This window comes from Nannospalax galili, unplaced genomic scaffold (assembly GCF_000622305.1).
Source record: "Nannospalax galili isolate Female #2095 unplaced genomic scaffold, S.galili_v1.0 scaffold213, whole genome shotgun sequence".
NCBI classification, from domain to species: Eukaryota; Metazoa; Chordata; class Mammalia; order Rodentia; family Spalacidae; genus Nannospalax; species Nannospalax galili.
Window position 1 is genome coordinate 2,147,521 of NW_008335195.1, and position 14,186 is coordinate 2,161,706.

Consider the following 14,186-nt stretch of genomic DNA (forward strand, 5'->3'; position numbering starts at 1 on the left):
AGAGGGGAGAGGGGAGGAGAAGGGTCTCAGTTAAATCCAAGCGGCTCCTTAGCACAGCTGGCAACGCGGGTGCCTCTCCCGCATTCACTTCGGTCTTCTGCTATGCACCTGCCCCAAGCTAAAGACCTTCCTATTTTCTTCAAGAAATAGCGGCAGCTAGAAGACAATCCCTGGACTCCATGCCGCAGGTTCAGGCTTCCTTCCTGTTCTTCTGGATGAAGAATCACATCCCTACTCAAGGCCAGACCCTCCACTTGTCCAGGGGCCCTCTTTGCCTCTCACACAGCACACCCCCTTTTTCTCCATCAGCAATTTCCCTCCGTAGTTCACCATTCCCACCACAACGCACCAGCCCAACGTGATCTTGTATGTTATTTGTCTAATCTCATTTCCACCACGTTTCTGCATAGACCCTCTGATATCTTTGTTGCTCATTGAACAGTTTAGACAGGCTCCTGCCTCGGGGCCTCCGCATTTGCCAGTCCTTTTCCCCAAAGTTCTACATGGCTCACTTCCTTGCTTCTTTTAAGTTTTTTTTTTTTCATGTGTTTTTTTATTCAATTTTTATGCATTTCAAGCAATATATCTAAATCATATTTAATCCTCCTCCCCTATCTGCTCCCCCTTACCATAGCCTTCTCACAGGAGTTCATGCATTCTGTCATATATGTTAAGGTCTATTCAAGTTTGTGTCCCCAGCTGTCCCTGCATGAGTTCATCCACTGTAGCCTGTTCAGTCTATTTAGTGTCAGTCACTCCCTTTCTTTTATTTTCCTTTCCCATTTGTATGTGTGTGCGTGCGTGCGTGCATGTGTGCATGCGTGCGTGCATGTGTGCGTGCGTGTGTGTGTGTGTGTGTGTGTGTGGTGAGCATGCTTGCAGGTATGCATGTACATGTCTGAGTGTGCCCAAGGTTGATGTCAGGCATCATCCTTGACCAGTCCTCTACTTATTGAGGAATCTCTCCAGCCCTCCTTTACGTCTTTAAACGGTGAGGCCTGCCTCAGACTACACATCTGCAATTATACCACAATCCCTACAAGTGACCCTCCCCTAACCCCTTCTCGACTCTTCTTCTCTATAGTACATATCTACGTGGTTTCCTCAAGCCTAGAGACACTTTTAAAGGTCCCACATCTCAGAGAATTCCCTAATCTCAGGCAAACTGAACAGATGGCCACCTCCTGATTTCATATATATACATATATATATATGTATATATACTGCATAATGACAATGACACTTCAGTCAATGATGGGTTGCACATAAGATCATGTCACCTAATGACATCATGACCATATTAGTTTCAGTACACTCTGGGATGTGCAAAGACAAATAGCCTAAGGGTGCATCTCTCTCAACATAACCCTGTTGTTAAGGAATGCATGACTGTAGTACACATTTCCCTTGTTGCTTGACAGTATACTAACAATATATTGCTCTGTGAGGGTAGGAATGTGGGCTGATTGTATTCCCTAAATATGAAACTGCTGTTTTCCCAGAGTACACTCTGGGGACACCTAGTATACACAGTAACTTCTAGGCAAATTATTTCATTTAGCAAAGCAATAGGAAGCCAATTATTACTACTAGTTCATAAGTTCTCAGTGTAGGTGAAAGAATACAATGAATTCCTTGTAAATTTATACATAATTAAGACAAATGTGCAAATGAAACCTTAGTGAGCATATTAATTGCTAACAGATATGCAAATGAAACCTTAATGACTATATTAATTGCTAACAGATAAGCAAATGAAATCTTCATTAGCATGCTGTTAATTCTCCTTTATGGATGTCACTCATTCTTTCATTTTTGTATTTATGATAAAAACCAATATATACACACATAATAGAAATATAACTTCACATACACCATCTGGAGGCCGTGCTGTGGAATGCAGCTAGTTGCCCAAGGGCACTGTGTACACCTCATTGCTGACTTCCTAAGACTCCATATCTCAGAGCCTTACCTCAGAGACTCCATGCTGTCCAGTTGGGCTGCCAGCAGCATTTCTCCTGATCTACTCCCTGAAATTCTATAACCCCTGCCTGCCCCTTCGGGTCAGAGTTGGTCAGAAAAGTTGAACTACAATCTCTACAAAGTTGTAATGACTACAGACCTCAAACTTTTCAAAAGGAAAAGATATCTGGCAAACTATTCAAATCAAAATAAAAAGCTTTCTGAGGTCCAATGGGGTCTTTTCAAGAGGTACAGGTAGTTCTGGAAAGGACTTGAAGAGCAGACAAGGAAAGGAGATGAGGACAAACATGTCCTATTCCTAAGGGGAGCTCAGCTTTTAACAACAAAATGGAGCAGCCCTGAAGCAATTAAGGAGAACACAAAGACTCCAACAAGTGAAAGGCCTGAGAGAACATCACAAGAAATGAACTGGGAGAGCTGGGGGAAGGGCGGGCCAGCCTAGTCCATGCCTCTGTGCCAATCAGCTCGACGCTGCCTGGAGTCACTAAGGTCTGTTTCCTGATGAAGACAGATAGAGTGGCCCAGAGACCACCCTGATTGTGACAAGGACCCCACTACAGGAATTCATCGGTAACCTAAGTTTCTAAGTGTCCACTATCAAGGAGAGATTTCTGCCTGGTACTCTGTTCTCAAGTCCATCATTTTATTACAAACCTACTCTTGTACCACCACCACCTTGGCTAGACTTCAGAATAACGCAAAGACCAAACCAGAACAACACCGCTTAGTTGTTCTAGTCCCAGGGTGCTCTTGCCCTAGAACTTTCTTCCTCTTCCCTTCTCTCCAAGTAGGAGTTTCCCAAGCTCTACAGCTCGCTGGAATCACCCAGAGAGCATAACCAGCACTAGTGTATGTCCATGCCAAGACTCTGATCTCAGAGCCCAGGTCCTAGGGCTCCCACATATCCCTCCGAACCTCCCCCCCACCTACTCTACTACAGTGGTCTAGGTGGGAACCACTGCTCAGGTAGATATGCCCTTGAGCAAATCTCCCAAGGCTTTCTTCACCTGTTTGTCAAGGGAAAGGAAGGCATGCTGAATGGAATGGGAGTGTAAGGCAGCTTTCTGCACTGGGGGATAAAAAAGCAAAAGTAACTCAGTCCCCTAACCTAAATGTCATCAGTTACAGGACATATTTAAGACTATAACCAGCTGAAAAATGACCAAACACTAAAGGCATAGCAAGAACATACTAAATTTGCTAGAATTTGACTAGCACTCAACAGACCTTAACAAGTCCAACTAAATAATAATTATGATCTAACCATTGGAGCAATGCATCAGAATTATCTGAATGCTTGTTAGAGTAGACCATGGGATCCCAGATTTTTGGTCTTTTTTTTTTTTTTTTTTTTTTTTTGAGACAAGGTCTCCCTGTAGCCCCAGCTGTCCTGGAACTCACTATGTAGACCAAGCTGGCCTTGAACTCACAGAGATCCACCTGCCTCTGCCTCCCAAGTGCTGGGACTCAAGGTATGTGCCACCATGCCCAGCCCAGATTTTTTATTTAGTGGGTCAGGGCAGAGTAGAAGCATGTGCATTTCTGAGCTTTGTGGCCGCTGGTGAAGGGAGCTGCTGAAGAGAGCCCAGGAACCTCTGCCTTGGTTCACAAGAAGCCCCATGAAATGACCCTTTCCCCTGCAGCTGTGTATGGTTGGTTGTACAGATGTGGTCTGCCTTAGCTATTCTTGAAAGAGCTACAACATCAAAATGAATGAAACAGAGAAACCCCAGGCAAAAAGTAAGGAATTAGATAGATTCAAAATAATGTTACTGGATAGGCTGAAATATTTGGAATTAGAGCACACTTTCTCCCCTGCACCCTTCTTTTTGTAATGAATTCAGAGAGCTGGGCTTTGAGGATACCATGATACTTGATGAAATTACATATGTGGTGGTTTGAATGAAAATGTCCCCCACAGGCTCCAAGTATTTGGACATTCTGTCCCCAGATGATGGCACTGTTTTGGGAGGTTTTAGAAGGTGTGGCTATCCTGGAGGAAGCACGTCACTGGGGGTGGGCTTAGAGAGTTCTAAAGCCTTCCCAGATCTCCAGTCGCTCTCTCTCTTGCTTCCTGTGCCTATGTGATGATGTACAAGCTTAGCTTCTGCTGCTCCTGCTCCAGCCACCTCCAGCCACCATGCCTCCCTGCCACGATAGACTATAATTCCCCTGGAACCGTAAGCTCAAATAAACTCTTCCTTCTATAAATTACTTCGATCAGTGTTTCTATCACGGCAACAGAAAAGTGACTAATACTATATAGACATAATTTTTTTTTCCTGGCCTCAAAAAAAAAATATCAATCAAGCAGTTTGCAGAAATGCTTCACTTTTTTGAACAGCAATCTCTGTAGCTGGATAAAATAATAACAAAGTTATAAATACTTTGGTCATTTTTGGTTTATGGGTAAAGCTCTATCAGGGATTTCAAATATTAAAATGTTAATGAGATGGTATCAGCAGATAACTTTGCTCTAAATCTAGTTAAGATAGCTGAAATTCTACAAATATCCCTTCTTTGAATGTCTCCATTTCAGCAGCCAAGAAACTAGTAAACAAGAAAGCAAAGCCCATTCCTAACAGTCAATGATTATTTAGTTAATCCTAGAGTGAATTCAACCTGCAAAGGTAATCCAGAAAAACATAACAATGTGGGAGGGAGAACATAATTTTTTAATGGGCAAACTGATCTTGATTTGCTTCAGATTGCTCAGTCAAGACACCAGCACACAGCTATTAATAAGAGGGCAGAAAACGGTGTGGTGGTGCACACCTTTAATCCCAGCACTAGGAGGCAGGGCCAGGAGGACTGCTGTGAGTTCAAGGCCAATCTGGTCCACGTAGTGGGTTCTATCCAACCAAGGATATGTAACGAGACCCTGTCTCAAAAGCAAGCAAACAAACAAAGAAGGGTAGCAGCTAGTGGTGTCCTCCTCCACTGCCTGATGTCTTAACAGCTGTTCAGAAGCCTGCAGGATGGACACACTGAAAACTACTGTTCAGATATCCCTGCTTCTACTTTTTTGTTAAGGAGTTTTTGGCGGGGTTGGCAGGGGTTGCTTGTTTGGATTTTTTTTTTTTTTTTCTAATGCTTACTTGTAGAAATAAGACCAAAATCTCAGGAAAGCAGAAAAGAGAATATCTGTCCCTAAAGCATGTTTCATCACAACCAAATCATCTGAATCTGAAGTTTCCACACTTGCTACTCAGAGATTTTGAATGATTTCCCAGCTTTCCATGGATCTTTATCTGTGAGTTTCCTGCTTCAGTTCAACAAGACCTCAATTATTTTGCCAGTCCGCAGTGTTAGGCTGCTACACGGTCATCTGTCACCTTCATTTCCGCAAAGATATCAAGGTGTCGAAATCAGATGGGTATTTTTTTTTAATAGAAAACACTCCAGCCTTGATTTTAAAGCATGCCTTTTAGCAGTAGTCATGCTAATCAAGTTCTGAGTACTGAGAACTGAACCAAGGCCTTGTACATGCTCAGCACACCTTCTCACTGAGCTGTGCCCCAAGCCCTTACATCTCCGATTATACACGGACTCACTTGCTGATAATGAGCGTTTCCTCTCCACTGATCCAGACTCTCACGAATTCTCCATACGTCTTATTGTAGTAGTTGCAGGCACTTCCAATCCCCATCCACAGGAATCTGCCATGGGAAATGAGGGGCCCAATTCCCAGACAGTAGCCAGGACCTACAACAAATCATGAGAAGACAGCTAAGCATCTCAATAATGCCAACAACAATTGTTCTTTCATATATTAATGTTCCTTACATCTTCTGTGGTATATTTGTGAGTCACTAAGTAAGTGACTTAAAACAAAAACAAGTGTAACTCAGGGATCTCTACCCAACCATGAATGAAAAGCATATCGGTAGCCACATCATACCATCCTCTTAATCTGTCATATCAGTCCCAGTGAACAGGGGGATGTGTGCTAATTTATTTAAAGGGTCTCAAATACTGGGTCAGGCATGGTAGTACATACCTCTGAATCCTAGCACTCAGGAGACAGAAACAGGAGGATCTCTGGGTGTTCAAGGCCAGCCTGGTCTACATAGCAAGTTCCAGGCCAGCCAGGGCTGCATAGTGAGACCCTGTCTCAAAATGAGTTTTTTCAAAAAGTCTCAAATGCAAGTCAGTTGATATGTCTGGTAATAAGCATAGAAACGGTGACAGGAAAAGCTGACAGAACTGTTGGGAAGCCTTGCTTTTGAATATCCAGCTGACAGAATGGATAGATTAGAACTGAGTGAGACTTCCTTTCATTAAAGAGGAGCAAGGTCTGCAAAGACAGTGTCCAATCTCAGAAAAACCACAGCTCTCTCTCTCTCTGTCTCTCTCCTGTCTCTCTCTGTCTCTCTGTCTCTCTCTGTCTCTCTGTCTCTCTGTCTCTGTCTCTCTCTCTCTCTCTCTCTCTCAAAAATGACTCTGCTTGGGAGGAAAATAAAAGACTCCATTCTTAGCTGTATTTTGTCTCATGAGATGTTTGCTTAAGACTCCTCTTTTTACCTTGCCTTAAAATACATTTTTATTTGTGTATCAAAGACTAAGGTTAACAGTTGATGTCAAAATACAAAAAAATACTTGAAAAGCTATCGCTGATAATCACTGTTGGATTCAGTCTCCCTTGATTATTTTAGAGAACATTTCTGATAAACTCCCAGCTGGCTCTTAAACATGATACGTCCAGGTGACAGAATTACAGTTCTCGCCATCAGTCCTCAGTGTCTTTCTTTTTGTTTCTTTTTCTTCTTTTTCTCTGGACCAGGAATTGCTAAGACTCCTCTTTTAAACTGAGGAATTCAGCAACATAGATCTGGTTTTAGCCAAGAGCAGTGCCCACTCCTAGCTTTGCTTACGTAGACGAGGCAGTGCTGCAAAGAACATGAATCCAGAGACCCGCTGGGGAATCTCATGTGGCTTATGTCACAGAACACATTTATAGCTTGGATTTGGTTGTTCATTTTATTAAAGTTTTAGGTTAGCACACAAAGTAATGGGTTTCATCATGGCATAAAAATACGCATGTGCTTTGTGTTCAGGTTTTTGGGATAGGCTCTAACTAGCTAGGTTGGCCTTGACCATCAAAATTCTCCTGCCTCAGCCTCCCCAGTGGTAGGGTTCCAGTCAAGCCTGGAAGTTTGATTTTACTAGCAGTGGTTAAAACAGCAACAACAAAAAACTAGATTAAAACTTTTTTTGAGGAACTATTGGCAACCGACGGCTGCTGGGAGAGGGAGTCGGTTTTATTTAAGGGTAAGGCTCTTGGTAGGTTGATGAGACTCCAGTGGTGTGTGTGTGTGTGTGTGTGTGTGTGTGTGTGTGTGTGTGTGTGTAAAGAGAGGGAAAGAGAGAGAACATGAAATTGGGTGGAAGGGTAAAGACAGTAGGGGGGTTCAGATGGGGGGGAGGGGATCTAAATTCAATCAAAACATAGTATGAAATTCACAAAAATTCAATTTAAAAAGCACAAAAATTTTAATACTTTTAAAAATTGTTATATAATGCAATTTCTCTAAATTTTTGTTTTTTATTCCATGCTGTCAGTGAAATCCTTATGAGCCCAAACATACCACCTAACCATATGAGGAAATGAGAGTTGTGTAATAATCTAGATGGTGTAAGCTTGAACCTTCTGAACTGAAAATTTACTCCCAAACTTGGAAAACAAATGTTTAATCATTCACTTTGCAGTAGCCGAGTTCCTATAAACACAATTGGTAGAACTTCTTTCCCTGTTTGAAGAAAAGATCTTTGCTAATATTTATAGAATCAGAATATTGTCAAAGATTATCAATTGGATGATAAATTTGTTAACACTATGATATATCATAGATGACTGCATTAATACTAAAATAATTTATGTTCTTTAAAAAATTTAAATAAAAAGCTGGGCATGGTGGCACACACCTTTAATCCCAGCACTCGGGAGGCAGAGGCAGGCAGATCTCTGTGAGTTTGAGGCCAGCCTGGTCTCCATAGTGAATCTAGGACAGCTGGGGCTACAGGGAGACCCTATCTCAAAAAGGCCAAAAAAAATTTTTTTTTAGTAGGAAGATTTTATTGAATATATATTCCCTTAAAATATTAGACATGCCAACTTTTAATCAATTAAGATATGCATTGTACAAAATACAAGGTACTTATAGCTTAGTACATTATAGATGTTCAATAAATGTTTCTAAGCACATTTTAAAAACTACGCATGTGCATATAATATAAAGGACGAATTTTTAAACACTGTTCTTATTTAGGGTACTTTAGGTTCTATTTACATTTTTATTAAAAATGGAAAATACCACACAACATACATTTAGTCCACATGAGGCCAAGTATTGACATAACTGAGAGTAGATTTGTCCACAAATATTTATTTCCTTAATATGCAAGCCCTGTGAGAGACAAAGACATGCAACAGAAGGCTTACATTTTGGGGGGCACTACTCAAATTAAGATAAGAATGACAGCCAGGTGCAGTGGTCTGCCCATGTAGTCCATATTGGTTGGGAGATAGAGACGGAAGGTTCACTGATGCCCAGGAGATTGAGACCAGCCTGGGTAACACAGTGAATGAAATTCTCCTTTAAAAAAAGAGATGATTCAGCAGTTAAGAGCGCCTGCTGCTTTTCCAGAAGACCTGAGTTCTGTTCCGAGCACCCATGTTGGAACCACCTGTGACTCCAGCTCCAGGGGAGCCAATGCCCTCTTCTAGGGATACCGACACACACATGGCATACACACATAGGCACATAAAGATTCTAAATAAATCTTAAAAGAAAAAGAAAAGAACTACATTTTAGCCAGGCATGGTGGCACACACCTTTGAATCCCAGCACTAAGGAAGTAGACACAGGTGGATTTCTGTGAGTTTGAAGCCAGCCTGGTCTACATAGTGAGTTCCAGGCCAGCCAGAGCTACATAGTAAGAGCCTGTTTCAAAAAACAAACAAACAAACAAACAAACATACATACATACATACAAAGGGGCTGGAGAGACAGTTCAGTGGTCAAAAGTCCTGGCTGCCCTTACAGAGGACCAGGGTTCAATTCCTAGCACCCATATGGCAGCTAACAACCATCTGTAACTCTTCTGACTCCCACAGGCATTGCACAACATGACAGGGGTATGCTTAGATACATAAATAAAATATTTTTAAAAGTTTGCACAACATAAAAAGTATTAAAATGAAAACATTTTTTAAAAATAAGGAATGACACTAGAAATTTATAGCTACTAAAAAATGGAGATTGTTAGAAAGCTGATATGTGGGCTGAGAACCTAAGCATACTAACTGGAAGAGAAGCACAGTTTTAGGTCTTAATGATCAACTGTATGTTACCTTAATTCATCCAATAAACATTTACTGGAACCCTACTGCAGATGCTGGTTCCAGGATAGGGACTGGAGATGTCATGGTAAGTCTTAACAACCCTATCGACTTCCAGGGCAGTTAAGATGTGAAAAAATGTAAAATTAATTATAATACGCATACATATGTGTGTATATTCCTGGCATTTATAGGTAAATCTTGCACCACCCCCCACATGGAAAAATGAATGCTTTAGGAGGTAAAATATGAGGGATGCATTCTAGTTGCTTCCACATTAGGCAGCTTCTCAGATTATCAATGCTGCTCTAGTCTGGGATAATGCAGGTTTTCTCACTTTGCCCTGGGAGCAGTGAATAGTTCCCTGCACTGATGTGTCCAGACAGCCTCCTTGGAGCCATCATCTAGGAAAGCTTACCAGCTGTCCTTGTCAGAAAGCTGTGGCATTCTATGCTTAGGAATACACCCTCGAGAACCTGTGCGCACACCTTCATAGTGATACTATCCGTAGTACCCCGACTAGAGACACTGGTAGATGAACTATGAGATATTCATAACCCTCGATGCTAAATAGCAATGAAAAGGAAGTACTGTGGCATGCCCCAGCATGGATTACTACTAACAGTGACCAAAAGGAGCAAGATAGACAAATGCACACTTTAACTGCTAAAACATGTAAAACCAGATAAAAATGATACTGTCTGGGGATATGAATTTGGCTGAAAACCTATTTAAAAAAAAAAAGAGTGGAGACTGGAGAGATGGCTCAGCAGTTGAGAGCACTGGCTGCTCTTGTGGAGGACCTGGGTTCGATTCCCAGCACCTACTTGGAGGCTAACAACCATCCAGAACTCCAGTTCCATGGAACTACAGCGTCCTCTTCTGACCTCTGTAGGCATTGCATGACATGGATACATTTATATACATTGCAGGCAATATACTCATACACATAAAACAAAAATAATTTTAAAATTCAAAAAAAAACGAGAGTGATTACTACAAAATTCAGGAAAATATCTAAGAGATACAGAAAGACAGAAAAAAGGAGGAAGAAAATAGACAGGTAGAAGAGGAGATGGAAGGAGAAAGAGGCAGGGAGGAGGGGAGGAAGAGGAGATGGGAGGGGGTCATCAGGAAGTTCTGGAATGCCGTAACATTCTATTCCTTGTGTTAGACTCTGACAGCAAGTCTGTTATCATACTGTACAGTTTTCTGTGAAATATTTTGTTGTGGTGATTCCTGGTGTCCAGCTCTGGGAATCTGGTGCCCAGGGCCAAGTGTGGCTTCTGGAGGGAGAAGACCAATGTCCAAGGTTGGAGTGGCTATGTATTCTTGGGGGAAGGGAGGGCTGTCAGGTAGCAGGTAACAGCAAGTCCTGGGCAGAGATCAGAGGACTTTGAAGTGTTTCTTAGAACTGACTGAAGCGACACCCCATCCCACAGGAATGAATCTTTCCTCCCTTACTCTTCGATCCCTTCCCTCCATATCTTCTGTCTGTCTTTGCCACCTCCCAGGTCAGAACCCACACCTTTCCCGAATCTGATCCAACCAGACTCCTCAGTAAGCATGTGTGAAGAAGCTTAGCTCTGAGTCCCCACAACATCACTGACTGTGTTACACCTCTTCTCTTTCCAGAGAACATGGGCAGGACACTGCTTTAACTGAAACTAAAGGCGGGCTCCTAATCAGTATGCCTCCTGAACTCCCCTAGGCTTCTGAGGACCCCTAAATCTGTAAATCCAAGAACCCAGAGAGCTGTCATTCAAGGGAGCTAGAAGGAGTGATGAAAACTGGCCAGTTTTCTTACCTTCCACCCCATCCAGGAGCCAGAAAATCTTACTCTGTGCCCCTGGAGAACACTGACAAGACCTCATGTTTCAAAGGAAAAGCATAATGCTAGGAACTCCTTGGCTAGCAGCTGGAGACTGAGGGCTCCTGGCCACCCCATGGAGCTCCATCTTCCTTCTAGTCAGGTATCAGCAGGCCATTTCCCTTCCCTGGGATTTAACTCCTCATTTCCTTGGACTATCTGCTTCTCACACATGACATGGCAAATCATCTCTCCAGAGCCACTTCCCCTTCTGTCGCATGGAGTTGGGCTTATCTCTGTGGTTCTCAACTCCAGCTACTCATGAAAAACCACCCAAGGAAAGCTTTTACAGTAGCAACCTGGAGGCCCTACCTCAAACAGGGCTGAGGACCACTGTACTTGTCTAGGTGACTGCCACTGAGGACAGTATGGCAGGTCCCTAACCCAGAAGTGGTGAACATAGTAAAGTGCCACCTGCTTCCTGACTCAGGGCTAGGGGCGATCAGTTTCCACAGCTGCCACTTCTTTTTAAAATGCATGTTTTAGGCCTGGACATTGTGATTCAGACACTCTGGGAATGGGCCTAGGAATCTGCTTCCATGTTAAATAGCAATGTTGACTTCTCCTTACAAGATGCTCTGTTAATACAGGTGGGTTGGATGTTAACATCTGAACCTATGACAAGGAAAAAACATTCCACCACACCCTACTCTCTTTACCTCAATCACTCCTTTATACTGAACAAGGAGCTTACAGGAGAGAAGAATTTCAAGGAAGGGAGCACTCAAGACAAAGCCACAGAGGCTTTTCCCTCAGCTCTGAGACTCTCCCCTTCAGAGGTGACCCCATGAGGGAGAGGAGAATAAGATTAACTAAATGTTCCACTAAATTAGACATTAAAGTAACCTACAGTGCCAGGCTGAATCCGAGAGACAGGCCATTATCTGGAAAACATCACGACTCCAGACACAGAGCATTTTGTCCTGGCCCCGTGACCCCCACTCTCAATTGCCTGTGCAGAGCTTCAGCACACGCTATTGAAGCAAGCCTTGTTGGATCTCTTACAATAGAGTTGGAAGCTGGTGCTCATGTGAGGGTTTGCACCCAAATTTAAAGAAATCTGAAATGTTTGGTTCTTCTGAGCTGATTTGATATCTGACTAGTCCAACAGCAGTCGCAGAATGGTGAGGGATTTTGTTTGTTTGTTTTTCACTGAAATTGCCTGGATAATTTTATTAGTCTCTACTTTTGATTGACACACGGGCTTTGTTGAAGATTCTGTCAGAATGTGATGCTGCCAGGGAACAGTAGTAACCCCTATTCTCCATTGCCCAGGTCACATTCGGCCTTACAATGTCTCCCGTTGCCCAGGTCACATTCAGCCTTACAATGATACCACTGTCAACATGTTGCCAACAAGAGAAAATGAAGAGTCAGATAGAGAGAAGGAATAAATACGAGAAAGGGAGATGGTGGAGGGAAGGCAAGATGGAAAGGGGAAAGACAGAAGGCAAGGAGCAATCCAGAGACATTCTCCTTCAGAGTAGAGCTGGAGTGAATTAGAATCCGCTTTTTAAAGATTGACATAAACCTCTAGAATTTTATCTTCCTTCACTCCATCTCCGGCTGGCTTTAAAGGTTGTCTACCCCAAATCTAACCTGCCAAAGCAGCACGTAGACTGGAGGAGGCTAGCTAAGTTAGTTTCCATGATGTACCAACATGGACACATAATTGTTTTAAATTGTTTTTTCATCTTTGGTAAAAATAATATAATTATTTTAAGTGTCACGGACCAAAGAACCTAATGAAACCATCTCCTTGGGTACAGAACTAAAGAAGTGACTCACCTGGAATTGAAGACGTGCTCTCATAATTCCAAATCAAAAGAAGGAGACCCATGAACAGCAGGAGCGGCATGGCACTGACAGACATAGCTTCCGGGACCATGTTGGTGACATTATAATGCATGGGGTTCAGCATTTCCAAAATCATCTTGCAGTCTTTGGCCTCAGAGATAGCAGTTTAAAATTCTGTGGAAACAAAGCAGTAGAGAAGTTGGAAAATGCTTCCAACAAATTAGTCTATGGCTCCTGCCGCTTCTAAGGGTGCTAGACTGGAGAGATGAATACTTTGCTTTATAGTGTGAATGGACTTTAGACAAGGCAAAGTTGTGGTTACAAGTCAAAACACACATGACCTTGGTTGACTCAGGTTCTGTTCGACAGCTGGTCTGATAGAACCTTATCATCTTGCCCTTGAATGGGTAGAGTGACGTACACTCCCAGTTGAAAGTTTTGCAGTTCATTCCAGAGGAGCAGCCATTGTGTGGCTTCATCCACAGATTTTATTTAGGCATTCCTCTTCCTTTCAAGCAAAATCATTTAGAAAACCAATCGGGCAGATACGATGGCTTAGAGGATAAGCCCACAGCCTGAGTTCAATCTCCAAGACTCAACATAATGGAAGGAGAGATTCTGGTAGAAGGTCCTCTCACCCCCACATGGCACCATGGCACATGGACACACACACACACACACACGCACACACAAAAGATAAAAATATAAATACAAAATAAAAATTAAAATCAACATAAGCAATGTCCTAATCCCTTCCCTTGATCAAAATTACTTCTCCAGACATAAGTTTATACAGCAAAAATGCATCCCTTAGATACCATCAAAATGTTCTGAAGAGAAACAGTCTTTCTCTGGGACTTTAATGAAGACTTAGAATCTCTAGAACTACAGACTGGATTAAACACTGCTCATGGAGGTCAACATGAGAGGCAGCGGGGAAGAAAAAGGAGAGGGAAAATAGAGGAAAAGGAAAGGGAGGAGAGGGGGGAAAGAGGACAGAATAGGATGCTCCAGCAGTGGGCTTGGAGGTGCCACTAAGCCATCTTGTCCCAGCAGTGGCATCTGTCCTATGCAAGGAAATCCCTTTGGACTGAGCTGTAGTTCTGTTTTTCAGCAACGTGCTGCTCAGTCTTTTTCTGGATCAGGATTTTTTTTTTATTTTAGAGGAGCATGTGGGGGATGGTAGTAGGTGAA

The 14,186-nt window shown here is 42.6% G+C and overlaps 1 protein-coding gene across 1 annotated transcript in view; it reads right to left on the reverse strand.

Annotated features, from left to right (window-relative positions):
• The window catches only part of LOC103731396 (aromatase), a 33,246-nt gene extending 20,103 nt beyond the window's left edge, over positions 1–13,143 (reverse strand). Inside the window, exons 1-2 of the mRNA XM_008829757.3 lie at positions 12,984–13,143; positions 5,538–5,688 (exon numbers count right to left, since the gene is read on the reverse strand). Of these exons, the coding sequence (XP_008827979.1) occupies positions 5,538–5,688; positions 12,984–13,128 (296 nt within the window). The 5' untranslated portion in view covers positions 13,129–13,143. The remainder of the gene's footprint in view (positions 1–5,537; positions 5,689–12,983) is intronic.
• Between the last annotated feature and the right edge of the window lie 1,043 nt (positions 13,144–14,186).